The sequence below is a fragment of the Balaenoptera acutorostrata genome, chromosome 4 (genome assembly GCF_949987535.1).
Source record: "Balaenoptera acutorostrata chromosome 4, mBalAcu1.1, whole genome shotgun sequence".
Lineage (NCBI taxonomy): Eukaryota > Metazoa > Chordata > Mammalia > Artiodactyla > Balaenopteridae > Balaenoptera > Balaenoptera acutorostrata.
The window spans coordinates 81,200,273-81,214,481 of NC_080067.1; the positions used below are offsets into that span (position 1 = coordinate 81,200,273).

Sequence of the window (14,209 nt, forward strand, 5' to 3'; positions counted from 1 at the left end):
CAGGGCATGACTCACTGCTGCCCCGACTCCTCTTATCACAGAGCTACAAGTGCTAAGGCAGGAAGACCCCACAGACTGGAAAGCTGGGCACACTCCAACGTGATTAGACTCTAGATTTGAAACTAGACTGGTTTTCAGATTTAGTGAAGCAGATAGAATATGCGAGGTTCAGCAAGTATCTCATAGAGCTGAACTTCATCAGATTTTCTCTGGAACTATACTACTTATGACATGCCTCTCCCTATTCTTTTATCCTTTGCATTTGAGGAGCGACGAGCAAAATATTCAAACTTAGGGAAAACTCCACGCTTGCACATTAAGAATTAATATAGATACAGGTTATATAACTGCCTATGATATTGATTTCCCAGGCTTTCTGTGGGGAAATGTCATATTTTCAGACTGTCAGTGTGTCCTTCTCTAGAAGAATCAGCCCAAATCACTCAGTATTTTACATAATTTGATTATTTGACTTTTAAAGAAAAAGATTTTGGAAAAAACCCAAATCTCTTGGTTGGCTCCAGAAGAACCCCTAACATATGGGGTCCTACAGATACAGAGTGCCACTGTGTTTTAATATGTACTTTTAAACTATTTCCTCTCTGAAACCTCCTAGTCTTGACAAACATGGAGATTAAGGCAATGGTAGGTGCTGCCCTGGGCCTCCACTGCCCACGTAGACTGGCACTGCCCTAACACCTTGACCCTGGATCCCATTGGAAGCAGGGGCCACCAGGAGGAATCTGCCCAAAAGGGAAGGACAGGAGAGACTCTATGTACCAGCCAGTGCCTGGGGTGGCAGTCACTAAAAGCTGTGCAGTGGTGGATGCATGTGAAAATAGTCACAATCCATTCCTGCTCCCATTTCTCCTCTCCCCCACCCCAATAAGCATCTGGAATTTCATGGGACAGAACATGCAGTCTAGAACCAGCAGTGCCAGCGTGGGCTCATCTCTGAAGTTCTGCTCCAGGTAGAGGAAAGGTCTTCAGGTGGAAGCTTTCCCATCCTTGGGCAAAGCTGGGACTCCCTGGGCCTGGTCAACAGTGTGGTCAGGGTGGCAGAGAGGGGAGGGGGAGATACCTTCAGGAGCAGCTGGTACTTAGTGATCCTCTGGACGGGCTTAATTAGGTAGGAAGAGATGGAGTTCGCCAGACCATGCCGCTGCTGTATCTCCTACAGGGATTAAAAACAGGCACCGTTAGACACACAGGGCCATGTGCACGTATGTCTTCTGGGAGGAGGTGGGCTGGGTTAAGGAGAGAGGAGAAAAGGGAAAAGGGCACACAACTATGAGAAACTGCTCTTTGATGGGAAAAGGAGGAGGAATGGCATTCTATAAAGGGAAAATGTATAAACCAAAACACACAGGAAATAATCATTGTATCTTTAGATGATAATGAGGACCATACCTGAGCAGTACAGAGGATCACACCTAGATTCTAGAAAAGTGAAAATACACTTAGATAAGAAGATGGATGTAGGTCATTGATGGGGTGGAGCTAGAAGAGTGAATTAGGATGTGATGGGGAGCTTCTCAGGGGTAAAATATTGTAGAGCTTAAATAGGAGCAAAACATGGTGAAAGCAATGTTTCAGAAAGATTAATATAAGCCTAATAGCAACACAGAGGGTGGAAGCTGGGAAATAGAGACAGAGAGACCAGTTCAGAGATTACTGCAAAGGTCCGAGTGTGTAAACACGGAGTTGCCATATGATCCAGCAATTCTACTTCTAGGTATATACCTGAGAGAAATCAAAACATATGTCCACACAAAGACTTGCATAAAATGTTCATAGCAGTATTATTAAGAGCAGTGAAAAGGTGGACACAACCCAAATCTCCGTCAACTGATGAATGGAAAAACAAAATGTAGTATAGTCATACAATGGAATATTATTTGGCCATGAAAAGGAATGAAGTACTGAGACGCTACAACATAGATGAATCTTAACTTTATGCCAACTGAAAGAAGTCAGTCACAAAAGAACACATATTATATCATTCCATTTTTAATGAAATGTCCAGAAGAGGAAAATCTATAGAGATAGGAAATAGATCATTGGTTGCTTAGAGCTGGGGGAGTAGGAAGGAGGATAAGGTGGAGGGGTGTTAGCTAAAGGGTGTGGGGTTGCTTTATGAGATGATGAAATAGTTGCACATGTCTGTGAGTATACTAAACAATTAAATTGTACCCTTTATATATACGTATAATATACATCTGTATCTCCAGGTGTGTAATGTGGAGGCTTGCCATAAACAAAGATTAGTGAGAACAAAGCGTTGGGAGGAGTACAAGAAACATGTTAAAGCTCGACAAGATGATAGGACTTGCTACGCGGCTATGAAGGAGGGTGATAATAATAAAAGAGGGAATAATAATAAAAAAAAATTTCCACTTTCCGCCAACTATCCCAGAAAGTAGCAATGTTCTCACTCATGTGCCTCTCCCCTAGAGGTGTGTAGTTATAGCAGGACTTTTTCAAGGAAAATGGGCAAACAGCTGACAGCTTGACCCTATTTGGGCAAATGAACACTGTGAGTTTACTTGGGGCTTTGGCAGGAGAGGACAGGCAGTAACGCACCTTTGACAGGCTCCCCTCTCTGACAAGCGCCAGCTCGGGAAGGCTTCGTGTGGACAGGAGGAAGGGGCGGCCTCCAGAGGCCGGGTCAGCCCAGCCGAGCTTAGTCATCAGCGTGGCACCAGACACCGCAGCCCACGGTTCCCACGCTTGGAGTAGAAAATTCCGGGTCATGCCAATGTGTGGGTCTTTCTTGGACTTGAATTTTCTGTGCTCTCTTTACAGTAATGGATAATAAGACTGTCTTTATTGGGGGTTGATCTCTTATAGGAGGAGGGCCTAAAGTAGATGGTTTCTAGGTGTAGAATTTAGGGAAACCCTTCTGATGGAAGGCGGAAAGTTACAAAGATGGTGCTTTCTGGAATGCTTTGGGAACAGTCAGGAGAGTTTACTGCTCTCCCTCCCCTCCTCTGGGCCAAGCTCCAGGAACTGCTACTGGGCTGGTTTTCTGGCTTCCACTGGCCTCCCCAACTAACGTGGAGGCTCATCAGGCATGACGTTGGAAAATGGGAAGTGGGGTGTGAAATTTGGAGCATATCTGACTGGCAACTCAAAGTCTAGAAACAGGGATATGAGGAATGTAGGACTAGAGGAGAACACAGTTTAGCACCAGACAGTGTAACATGTACAAAATGAGCCAGGCAAACCATCAGTCAAACCTCAAGGGACTCACAGGTTAGGGGGAGGTGTGTGTAATAGAAAGGTCCACTGTTAACCTGCCGGAAGGCAGATTGTTACAAACGCCGTAGAGAGACACAAAGGATACTGCACGCATAGAGAGAGGCACGGATTCATGCAGGAAGCAACATGTGATCTTGAAGGCTAGGAAGACTTCTAAGGGTGTCTGTGTGTGCCTGTGTGCCCGCCCGCACCTGTGTGTGCAGAGGGCTCACAATCCATTCTAGGCAGGGAGAGAAGTGTGAGCAAAGTTAAGGAAGCAGAAGAGTCTGAGGCATGCTCAGAGCACGGGACATGTGTGTTCAGAAAAATGTGAAGTGGAAAACAGGACACAGTGCATTTAAAACTTCAAAAAGACGCTTCTGGTTACTGTTGATAAATAACCAGAAATGTCTTAAGAGAAATGCATTATTAGGCAGAGATAATAGCACTATAGGGCATCCCAGATGATAGTCAATAAATTCTGATACCAAGTTAGAGAAAGACTTTTCTTGGGTTTTCTGTTTAAACAAATATAACCTCAGAAATTCCACTTTGGGACCATTTCCATAGTAATACTCCGTTTCTAAAAATCACGTATGTTTTTTCTTGTCTGGCTTTTACCCATTCAAGTGTCATTTCTTTACTGAGCAACAGGACACTTGTAGAATCATTTCTGTTATAGCAGGGTCAGGCTAGAAAGATGCTCAGAGAAAGTTTCTTTTGTAAACTTGAGTATGAGAACCATGTTTGAATGTCTGACTCCCCATGGGGCCTGGCACACTATCTTGCATACAGTAGACATTCAAAGATTTATAGATGGAATGAGGTAGGCAGACAGTTAGATTGATTAGATACTAAAATGACATGACTACCAGAATGGCCATCACTGCTGCCACCTATCTCTCACTGAACTTCACTTTTTATTCTCATTTTTTTTCTCCCTCTGTTCTTCCCGTGCATCCTGCAGTGACCCGTTTGATTCTGTCACTCTCTGGGGACCAGCAGTATATATACCATCATTCACCAACACGATTGCATCCTCACCCAAAACCAGAGGACCAGACAAGGTACGTCGGCTCTGAGTCTTCTCTTGGCTTCCATTACAGCATAAGTGCTCAACCCTGGCTGCACGTTACTCTCACCTGGAAATGTTTAAAACTCTCAATGCCCAGGCCAAACCCAGGCTGATCATATCAAAATCAGGGCTGGGACCGGAATCACTGTTTTTCAAAGCTCCCCAGGTAATTCCAATGGGCAGTCAAGGTTGAAACAATTGCATTAGAGTAGTCAGTGACTCCCAAACTTGAGTGGGTATCAGAGTCACCTGGAGGGCTCCTTAAAACTCAGATGGTTGGGCTCCAGCACTGAAGATTCTGATTCAATAGATCTAGAGTGGGGTCCCAAATACATATTTCTAACAAGTTCTCAGGTGATGCTGACGTGGCTGGGCTGAGAGCACACTTTGAGGAACCCCTACGTTTGAGGAGCTATATATGCAGTAGAAGTGGAATATCCTAGTACGCCTCCTCTGCTTGTGAGATTTATGGCTAGCTGGATTCGGTGTGGAGGCACGGAGGCAAATGTGCCTTATCCGAAACCACAGCACTTGAGACGGGATGGAGTAAAACAAAAGATAAACACTGCTTTTGTTTTTCTCCATGTTTTATCCATGAGAGAGAGGTTTGGAGGGGCCAGTAAAGAAAAATGAGGAAGAAAGGATAGCTAAAAACCCACGATCTCAAAGTAGAGAAGCAATTTCCACCTGCTCATCAGTGGTTCAAGGATGGAAATTCACAGCTTACATCAAAGAAGGTGCCTGCATGCTCCAGGATCAGCTGGTTGGAATCAGGCTTGTTTTTACAGTAGGTGACGTACATCTGAAATTTGTCTGCCTAAAAAAACCAAAAACAATAATAGGTCAGCATCCATTAGTTGCTCCCTTCTGTTGACTGTACCAGCAAGGGCTGTGCAGTTAAACCCTCAGATATTGCGTGATACAGGATTGTCTGTGGCAAATGTCCTGGGCTCATCGGGCCTGTGCTCCCCTAACAAACCTTGGGATGCTTTTTTCCTATCAGCAGGGGGAGAAAGCTCACTGAAAGTGAGCTCATTTTAATACTAGTCAGTGCTAGATAGAATTGAAAAAAAAACAATTCACATATCCTCATGTATCCTGAAGCTGGACAGAATTTATTGAGAGATTATCCCCCTTTTTGGATTACCTACAATTGTGCTTCCCATCTTGAAAAATGACAGCATTTGCTCTGAAAACAAAAGCCAAAGAATGAAAACGAAGTGTGATCTCAGAGGGAGATCTGCTAGAACTCCAAATGTCTCCACTGGGGGCAGTTTGTAGGGCATGTTAAACGCCTATGCTACCATCCCCCACTTCCCAGAAGCAATGATGGGGGAAAGGAAAGCAGGGTGACACTCTGGGGCAGGGTCTGAACAGTGAGTCTTAACCAGATTGCTACTTCAAGTCAAGAATTTTATGGCTTGGTGAAAATTTATTTCTTATGTCTTTGGGATCCTCTGGGTCAGTGTTTCACAGCCTTTCCACTGGAAAGGGTGTGTGTACTTTGGCCACCAAGCACTTTTCCCATTTGTGAAATGCTCCCCATCCTCGTGCCTATACAACATTGGGGGTGTCCTCTTCTAAGAAAGCAGCCTAGCTATGTTTTAATTATAGCAGGTTTCATTTATGCCACCACTTTCCCAAGTTCTTTATATATATTAACTCATTTGATCCTTATGAGAACCCTATGTGGTGAGTTCTATTATTATCATCCCCATTTTACAGATGTGAAAATGGTGGCATAAGGTTGGTTAAGTAACTTTAAATTCCCATAGTTACAAAGTGGTGGAGCCCAGGCCAGCTGCCTTCAGGCTTCTTGGTAATAACTGCTGTTGTTCAATACATTGCAAACAACTCTTTCTACCCTTTACTCCTGCACTACACTCATAAATTAAGATTATAAGATTTAAGAAAGTCACTTTGGGATAATTCTTGGCAAAATGTGCATATTTTACACAATCATTAAAGGTTTTCTGAAACCAATTTTAGGGTTTATATACTACCTGGGAGGCATTCATCATCCCTAAGACATGTTGATAAACCATACTTATGGTCGATGGTAAGGCAAATCCACAAAATGTATGAAACAAGATACCAAAAAAAACCCCCCAAAACCTTCACTTAATGGTCAATCTCATTTTTTCTCTACATTGGCCATGCAAGGGATCATAAATTATTTATCAGCACTAATGTGAACTGTGCATGGGCCCACGTATTTAGAGGTGAAAAATGTATTAGCACAAAATAAGATGGCAGTCTGAGACTTCCTTAAGAAATGAGAGTATGCCAGGAAGCAAATGTTATGGTTTCAGAAAACGGAAGTAACTCAGGTCTTGAGCTGTGGGATGAGCTGTGATATTAATTACATGTCAATGGGCTGGCCAACGTCCTAGCTCCTCTGAAATGTTTCCATATATAGAATATAAAACATAACCATAGCCCTGCCTATTCCAGAGGGCTGTTATGAGCACAAACTCTCTGAAGAGTGAAAACATTTGGAAAAGTAGCCCATTTTGAGTGGAAGTTATAATTAGTTAACTGTTGAATATTAGAGCTCCTGGCCCTGGGGAAGGATTTCCATGTTTAGTTGCACTTATTGTACTAGGTGGACTTCCCTCAAGATGTTGGCACTCATACCATGAACCTGAACTCAGGATAATGTGGCACAGAGATGCTAACAGAGACTAATGTTTCTGTTTGTATAAGTAGAACCTAGTACATTCAGCCCATTTACTTGGCCCAAGAAAGAGAATGACTAGATATGCATCCTGTAGGTCAGAATTGGGATGGATACTCAAGGAGTCTGCTCTCTAGTAAGGAAGAAAATGTAAACAATGGTTTGGTGGATTTCTAAAGTTCTAATTCCTTAATCCTCATCCTGTTAAAAACAAAACAACTCGTGGATGGAGCTGGAGTAGTTCTTCTACCCAGGGTGGTGGTCTTGTTCCAATCTCCTGACATCTCAATTTTAGAAAGTTTTTAGAGAACTTAAGGTGGAGCTTGGACACACCATCTAAGGACCTTTCCCAAGGAGGGCTCTGCTCCTCAGGGAGAGACTGCTTCTCTCAGATCTACTCATGGCCCCTCTCTAGAGCCCCTGGTCCTGTGTTAGAAGTTCAGTGACACCAATCAGCTCAGGCACTGAACAGTGATGTCATCTGGTAGCATCTGCATTCCTGGAAAGCATGTGACAGTGGGAGGAGAAGAAGCTCAGGTCGGTTACCCAGGTAACAAAGCAGTGTCCCACATCCTCAGGCAGCTGCTCATACTTCTCCAGCTCCTTGAGGAAGATGCTGCAAGGGGAGAGAAAGGCCAAATCAGACATCTCTGTACCGCTGACTCCCTCTCCGCCAGAGGCTTATACTGAGGTCAACCCAACCTCGTAAACTCTCCACTGTTTACACATGGCTTCTCCACTCTCTAAGCAACACGTGGTAACAAGCGATTTTTAATATGTTGGAACTAATTTCATTAAAATTTGTATTAATTGATTAATTAGTGCTACTTAATATTGTTTCCCTTAAGGGTTTACACTTCTCAGGCTGAAAATAATGAAATATTATACTTGTGTTGGGCATTTCATTTTAACAGTGACTATGGCTATTTTTTTACACAAGTAATCTGAGCACGTTGTAACATTTAAAAATATACAGATAGGGCTTCCCTGGTGGCGCAGTGGTTGAGAATCTGCCTGCCAATGCAGGGGACACGGGTTCGAGCCCTGGTCTGGGAAGATCCCACATGCCACGGAGCAACTGGGCCCGTGAGCCACAATTACTGAGCCTGCGCGTCTGGAGCCTGTGCTCCGCAACAAGAGAGGCCGCGATGGTGAGAGGCCCGTGCACCGCGATGAAGAGTGGTCCCCACTTGCCGCAACTAGAGAAAGCCCTCGCACAGAAACGAAGACTCAACACAGTCATAAATAAATAAATAAATAAATAAATAAATAAATAAATAAATAAAAGACCGTGAATTTCTTAAAAAAAAAATACAGATATAGTTATCAAAAGAACAAAATAAATATCATCTACGATCCCAGAGATAGGTGGTAAAATTCTGAATCCTACACTGACTTCCTTCCAATTTTTCACTTTCTTCTTCCATCAGTACCCAGTTTGTGCTAAAAAACTGAGTTAACATTTCCTAATGCTGACATAGTTAGGAAAGAAATTGTAATGGGGAAAAAGTCGTAATACATTTCAAAGCTGAATTGAATTACTAGTGAATTATCTGCCATTGTGGATATCTGAGCCATGGCTCCCTTCTATCTTAATAAATAATAAAGAGTTGACTATACGAACTTTGAATTAATATATTAAACAATTGGTCTGAGCTCAGAGAATATAAGCTCAAATAAGCCAGAATCATTGGAATGGAACTTGCTTTTTAAAAATCACACAAAGTTTTTCAAATAAAAAATAATATGAGGCTGTGGGGAAACATTCTGATGGAGATGGAAGATGGTATAATCTTTGTATAGGTCAATTTGATAACATCTATCAAAATAAAAAATGTACTTATCTTTGCCTCTGCAATTTTAATTTTGGAAAACGTCCTATAGTTGTAGTCACATGTGTGTAACATGAAGTATGTACATGCATATTCACTGTGGCACTGTTCATAACAGCAAAAGATAGTCTATAGATGACAAAGTAAAGTATAGTACATCCACAGAACCATATACTATATAGCTATAAAAAATGGCAAAGCTTTTTAGGTTTTCACATGGAAGATCTCCAGGGCAGGCTGTTAAGTAAAAAAGCAAGGTGTGGAAGAATATATCTAATATTCTGCCTTTTGTCTAAGTAAGTAATATATACTCTTATTTCCAACCCAAGAAACTAATGGTCAAAGTGTACAATTTCAGTTATGCAATATAAGTTCTGGAGATCTACTATATAGCATAATACTTATAGCTAACAATAATGTATTGTATACTTAAAAGTTGCAAAGAGGGTAGATCTTATGTTAAGTGTTCTTATATAATAATAATAGGGGAGAAAACTTTGGGAGGTGATAAATATGTCTATGGCCTTGATGGTGGTGATGGTTTCATGGGTGTAGAGTTGTCCCCAAACGCATCAGGTTGTGATATTAAATACGTACAGCTTTTTACATCAACCGTACTTCAATAAAGTGGTTAAAAAGAAAGTCATTACCTAAAATGAAAAGACAACCTACTGAATGGGAGAAAATACTTGCAAATGATATAACCACTACAGATTAATATCCAACATATATAAATAGCTCATACAACTCAACATCAAAAAAACAAACAACATGATTTAAAAATGGGCAGTAGACCTGAATGGATGTTTTTCCCAAGAAGACATACAGATGGCCAACAGGCACATGAAAAGATGCCCAACATCATTAATCATCAGAGAAATGCAAATTAAAACCACAGTGAAGTATCACCTCACACCGGTCAGAATGGCTATCACCAAAAAGAACACAAATAACAAATGCTGGAGAGGGTGGGGAGAAAAGGGAACCCTCCTACACTGTTGGTAGGAATGTAAATTGGTGCAGCCACTGTGGAAAACAGCATGGAGCGTTCTCCAAAAACTAAAAATAGAGCTACCATATGACCCAGCAATTCTACTCCTGAGTATATATCTGAAAAAAATGAAAACTCTAATTTGAAAAGATACATGCACCCCAATGTTCATAGCAGCATTATGTACAATTGCCAAGATATGGAAGCAACCTAAGTGTCCAAGAGATGAATGGATAAAGAAGATGTGGTATATATACAATGGAATATTACTCAGCCATAAAAAGAATGAAATTTTGCCATTTGCAACAACATGGATTGACTAGGAGGTTATTATGCTAAGTGAAGTAAGTCAGACAGAGAAAGACAAATACTGTATGATATCACTTATATGTGGAGTCTAAAAAACACCACAAACTAGTGAATATAACAAAAAAGAAACAGACTCACAGATATAGAGAACAAGCTAGTGGTTACCAGTGGGCAAAGGAAAGTGGGGAGAGGCAAGATAGGGAAAGGGGATTAAGAGGTACAAACTACTATATATAAAAAAAAATAAGTTACAAGGATATACTGTACAACATGGGGAATACAGCCAATATTTTATAATAACTATAAATGGAGTATAACCTTTAAAGATTGTGAATCACTATGTTGTACACCTGAAAGTTACATAATATTATACATCAACCATACCTCAATAAAAAAAAAAGAACAGCAAACAGACTTTCACACATGTGAAATGACATATAAAGAAGAGCATTCACCACAGTACTGTCTGAAATAAAAGTCGGTTGGAAACAACACAAATATATTAAAAAAAAGTCATTACCATAGGAAACCAGGTGAAGGAACAGAGTGAATGAAGATAGTGGTGGGTGGGTCTTCTCGATCTATACTTTTCTATTTAATTTTGATTTTAAAAATTAATTCAAAAATTAAATTAAAAGATATAAAGTAGGTCTGAATGATTCCATTGCCTACCTCTACCATTGGAACAAATAAATTTTATTGATTTGACTTACACTACTTGAGTCCTCTTGTCCAAGAATTCTGGCAGCATCTTACAATTATAATTACAATTGGTTATGGATTCTATATATATGTTATTTGTGTTCTCCCTTCAATGACATAGAAAGATGTTGGTTTTGGTTTAAAGAAATATATATGTGCAATTAAAAAATGCTTGGCAAGTCATATTTGGAAGGCCAAAATGCTAATGATTGATAGGATCATAGATGATATTTTTTGTCCACCTGCCATTTAAATTTTCTACAACAAATGGGTATTACTTCAGTAATAAGAAAAAGTCACTTAAAAGTTTTTGAAGACTCCTAGCAATACCCATTTGATGATAATCATCTTTCTCCCGAATTTTGGAGTATCCTGATCTGAATCATGGAACAGCAGTGATTGTAATGCAATTTGGGCTTACAAAATGCAAATATGCAGTGCTCAAAAATCAGTAAGTATCATACTTATTGCTATTTTTAGAAGAACTGCAGGTGACACACATGTATTTAATATGACTTCTAAATTAGAAATAGGAAAAAATTATATAATGCTGTAAGTGAGGATCAACTTTTTTTCAAGGCCAAAAAGAAAACATCTTTTTTTGTAGCAAAGAGAAGCCATCTGGCTCATTACCCTATATATATATAACATAATATGTTAAAATATTAATCTACTTTTAATATAATTTTTATTTCTGGAACTAAATTCTAAAAGACATTTATTATGTGGCTCTTTTCCATGAGAACACTAATAATAAAATGTACAAAACCTTTAGAGGTAGTTTTTTCAGGTGTTGAGATATTCTTTACACGGTCATTTCTCATATGGGCTGAACAGGGCCGGGGGAGGGGGAGGGGAGCTGGAACAGCTTGACGAGCGGGGGGAAGAAACTCTGATGAGCTATTCTAGGACACGGACTGGTGAAAGGAAATGAACTGCTTTAAAGAAAGCAGGACTAGGAGGAAAGAGTACTTGGAAGAAGAGAGAAAGAGGAGAATTTGGAGCCCCGGGCACCTACAATAAATGCTCTTGGCTGTAGGAAATCTCCCCTTCCCCACTCTCGGGATCTCACTCCAATCCCCTCCCTCTGACCCCCATGGTATATAGGCCCTTCTCCTTTAAAGGCAATCAAATAAATGATACAACAGCCTGGATCATGACATTCCACATAAGATATAAAATTGTATTCTTGCTTTAGAAGTTGCAAGGACTCTGTGACGACTCAGGGAGAGTGTCCCTCCTTCCTTGACTTATGACCCAAGGTCAGTGGCCTGGTCACTTAAGGTTAATTTTAAGTGCACAGTGGTAATTATACCCACAGAGTTGATAATTGATCTAGATGCTGAAGATGGTGCTGGAATTTTATTTAAAATCCTGGTAATTTAAATAGAGCAATACCCTGACTTTTGGTGACAGCAGGTATCAAAAACCTATGGGAGGATGCTCTGCTTGAAAAGTCTCAAGAAGTGAAAGCACTTTAAAATGAGTTAAGTACATAGACTATCATTGCTACAATTAATGCCTTTTCGGAAAATGCAGGTTTTAACAGCAGCTGCCACGGCTAGCTCACCTTTCTATTGACCCGAGGCCTCACTTTCCTTCCCTCCCACAGCCAAGCTCAAGTCAAAGAGCCAGAGTTCACACCTACTCACAGTTGTGAGGGGGTCTTCGGAAGTCTCATTTTTCTCAACTTTAAATAACCTCGTGGAGATGTGAGGATTTAATAAATCCACGTAGGTAAAGAACCCAAACCACTGCCTGGCATATAGCAGGCACTAAATAAACATTAGTTCTTCAGGATCAGTGCTTCCCAATCTTAATAAGCTCCACTCCTGTAGACTTATCCCGAGAGAGCTCTCCCCACCATACCCCTGTTGGAAAATCTATAGTAGATTACCTTCTCCTAAACCATATCCTGGGAAAATCTTGATTGGGTATTATGCAAAGATTGGATTTCAAGGTCACAGATCATGTAAGTTTGGGAAATGCTGGGCTAAACTAGTTTGTTTACGGCAGGACTTCCAAAATCCTATAATATGATGAGGCACATTATAAATCTCTGAAGTATCTGATAGTGTGCAGTGCTTCCCAAACTTCTTTGCAGATGGAACATTTCTGGGGGGACTTTGTCTAAAGGAACACTCTTGGAAAACCTTAGTTAGTGGTCATCACACCTGGCTGTACACTGCCCTCTGGGTTAGGATCTGAGCATCTGTACTGTTTAGCAAAGCTCCCTGGGTAACTCTAATGCATCCAGTCCATAGGTCAGCTTTTGAAGGCAACTGCCCTATTCCAGTGTGCTTCCAGTTGGCAGATCCTACGTCAACTCTATAAGATTTAATTTTTAAATAAAAAAGCTAAGAATTTTAAAAGCTATTTATTTTGTGCTGGGCATATCAATTCATAACTTTGAGTAAGATATGCACTACCATCTCAATGTAATTGTTGAAAGTAAGTGGCAGTATTAAACTCTATTTTGCTTTTTAACTTGAAGCTTATGAAGATGACAGGTTATGTACGTCTGATCAGTATCATTCCACCTACTTCAAATAGATGTGATGAGTTTAAATTAAAGCACAAGAGGTCACAACACTCTTCACAAATGATGGGATATTCCTCCTCAGCTGTTCTATAGAAACATCTTGGTCCTCACCATTTCAATAATTATATGTAATAAATCATGGGAAAACGAGCAAAGCAAGGAGTTTAAGAGTTTGTGTGAATGTCTGGGGTTCTTTCAGAAATGAATAAAACTTTTAAAGAAATGTCAAGATTCAAATACTGTATGATATCACTTATATGTGGAATTTTAAAAATACAACAAACTAGTGAATATAACAAAAAAGAAGCAGACTCACAGATAAAGAGAATGAACTAGTGGTTACCAGTGGGCAGGGGGGAGGGGCAATATAGGGTAGGGGATTAAGAAATACAAACTATTAGGTATAAAATAAGCTACAAGAATGTATTGTAGGGCTTCCCTGGTGGCGCAGTGGTTAAGAATCTGCCTGCCAATGCAGGAAACACGGGTTCGAGCCCTGGTCTGGGAAGATCCCACATGCCGCGGAGCAACTAGGCCCGTGAGCCACAACTACTGAGCCTGCGTGTCTGGAGCCTGAGCTCCCAACAAGAGAGGCTGTGATAGTGAGAGGCCCGCGCACCGCGATGAAGAGTGGCCCCCTCTTGCCGCAACTAGAGAAAGCCCTCGCACAGAAATGAAGACCCAACACAGTCAAAAACAAATAAATAAATTAATTAATTAAAAAAAAGAATGTATTGTACAACATGGGGGATATAGCCAATATTTTATAATAACTATAACCTTTAAAATTGTGAATCACTATATTGTACACCTGTAACTTATATAATAGCATACAGCAACT

The 14,209-nt window shown here is 40.6% G+C and overlaps 1 protein-coding gene across 1 annotated transcript in view; it reads right to left on the reverse strand.

Annotated features, from left to right (window-relative positions):
• Positions 1-14,209, reverse strand: part of KALRN (kalirin RhoGEF kinase) — a 605,233-nt gene that overhangs the window by 226,113 nt on the left and 364,911 nt on the right. Inside the window, exons 22-24 of the mRNA XM_057544931.1 lie at positions 7,539-7,608; positions 5,043-5,132; positions 1,082-1,174 (exon numbers count right to left, since the gene is read on the reverse strand). Of these exons, the coding sequence (XP_057400914.1) occupies positions 1,082-1,174; positions 5,043-5,132; positions 7,539-7,608 (253 nt within the window). The remainder of the gene's footprint in view (positions 1-1,081; positions 1,175-5,042; positions 5,133-7,538; positions 7,609-14,209) is intronic.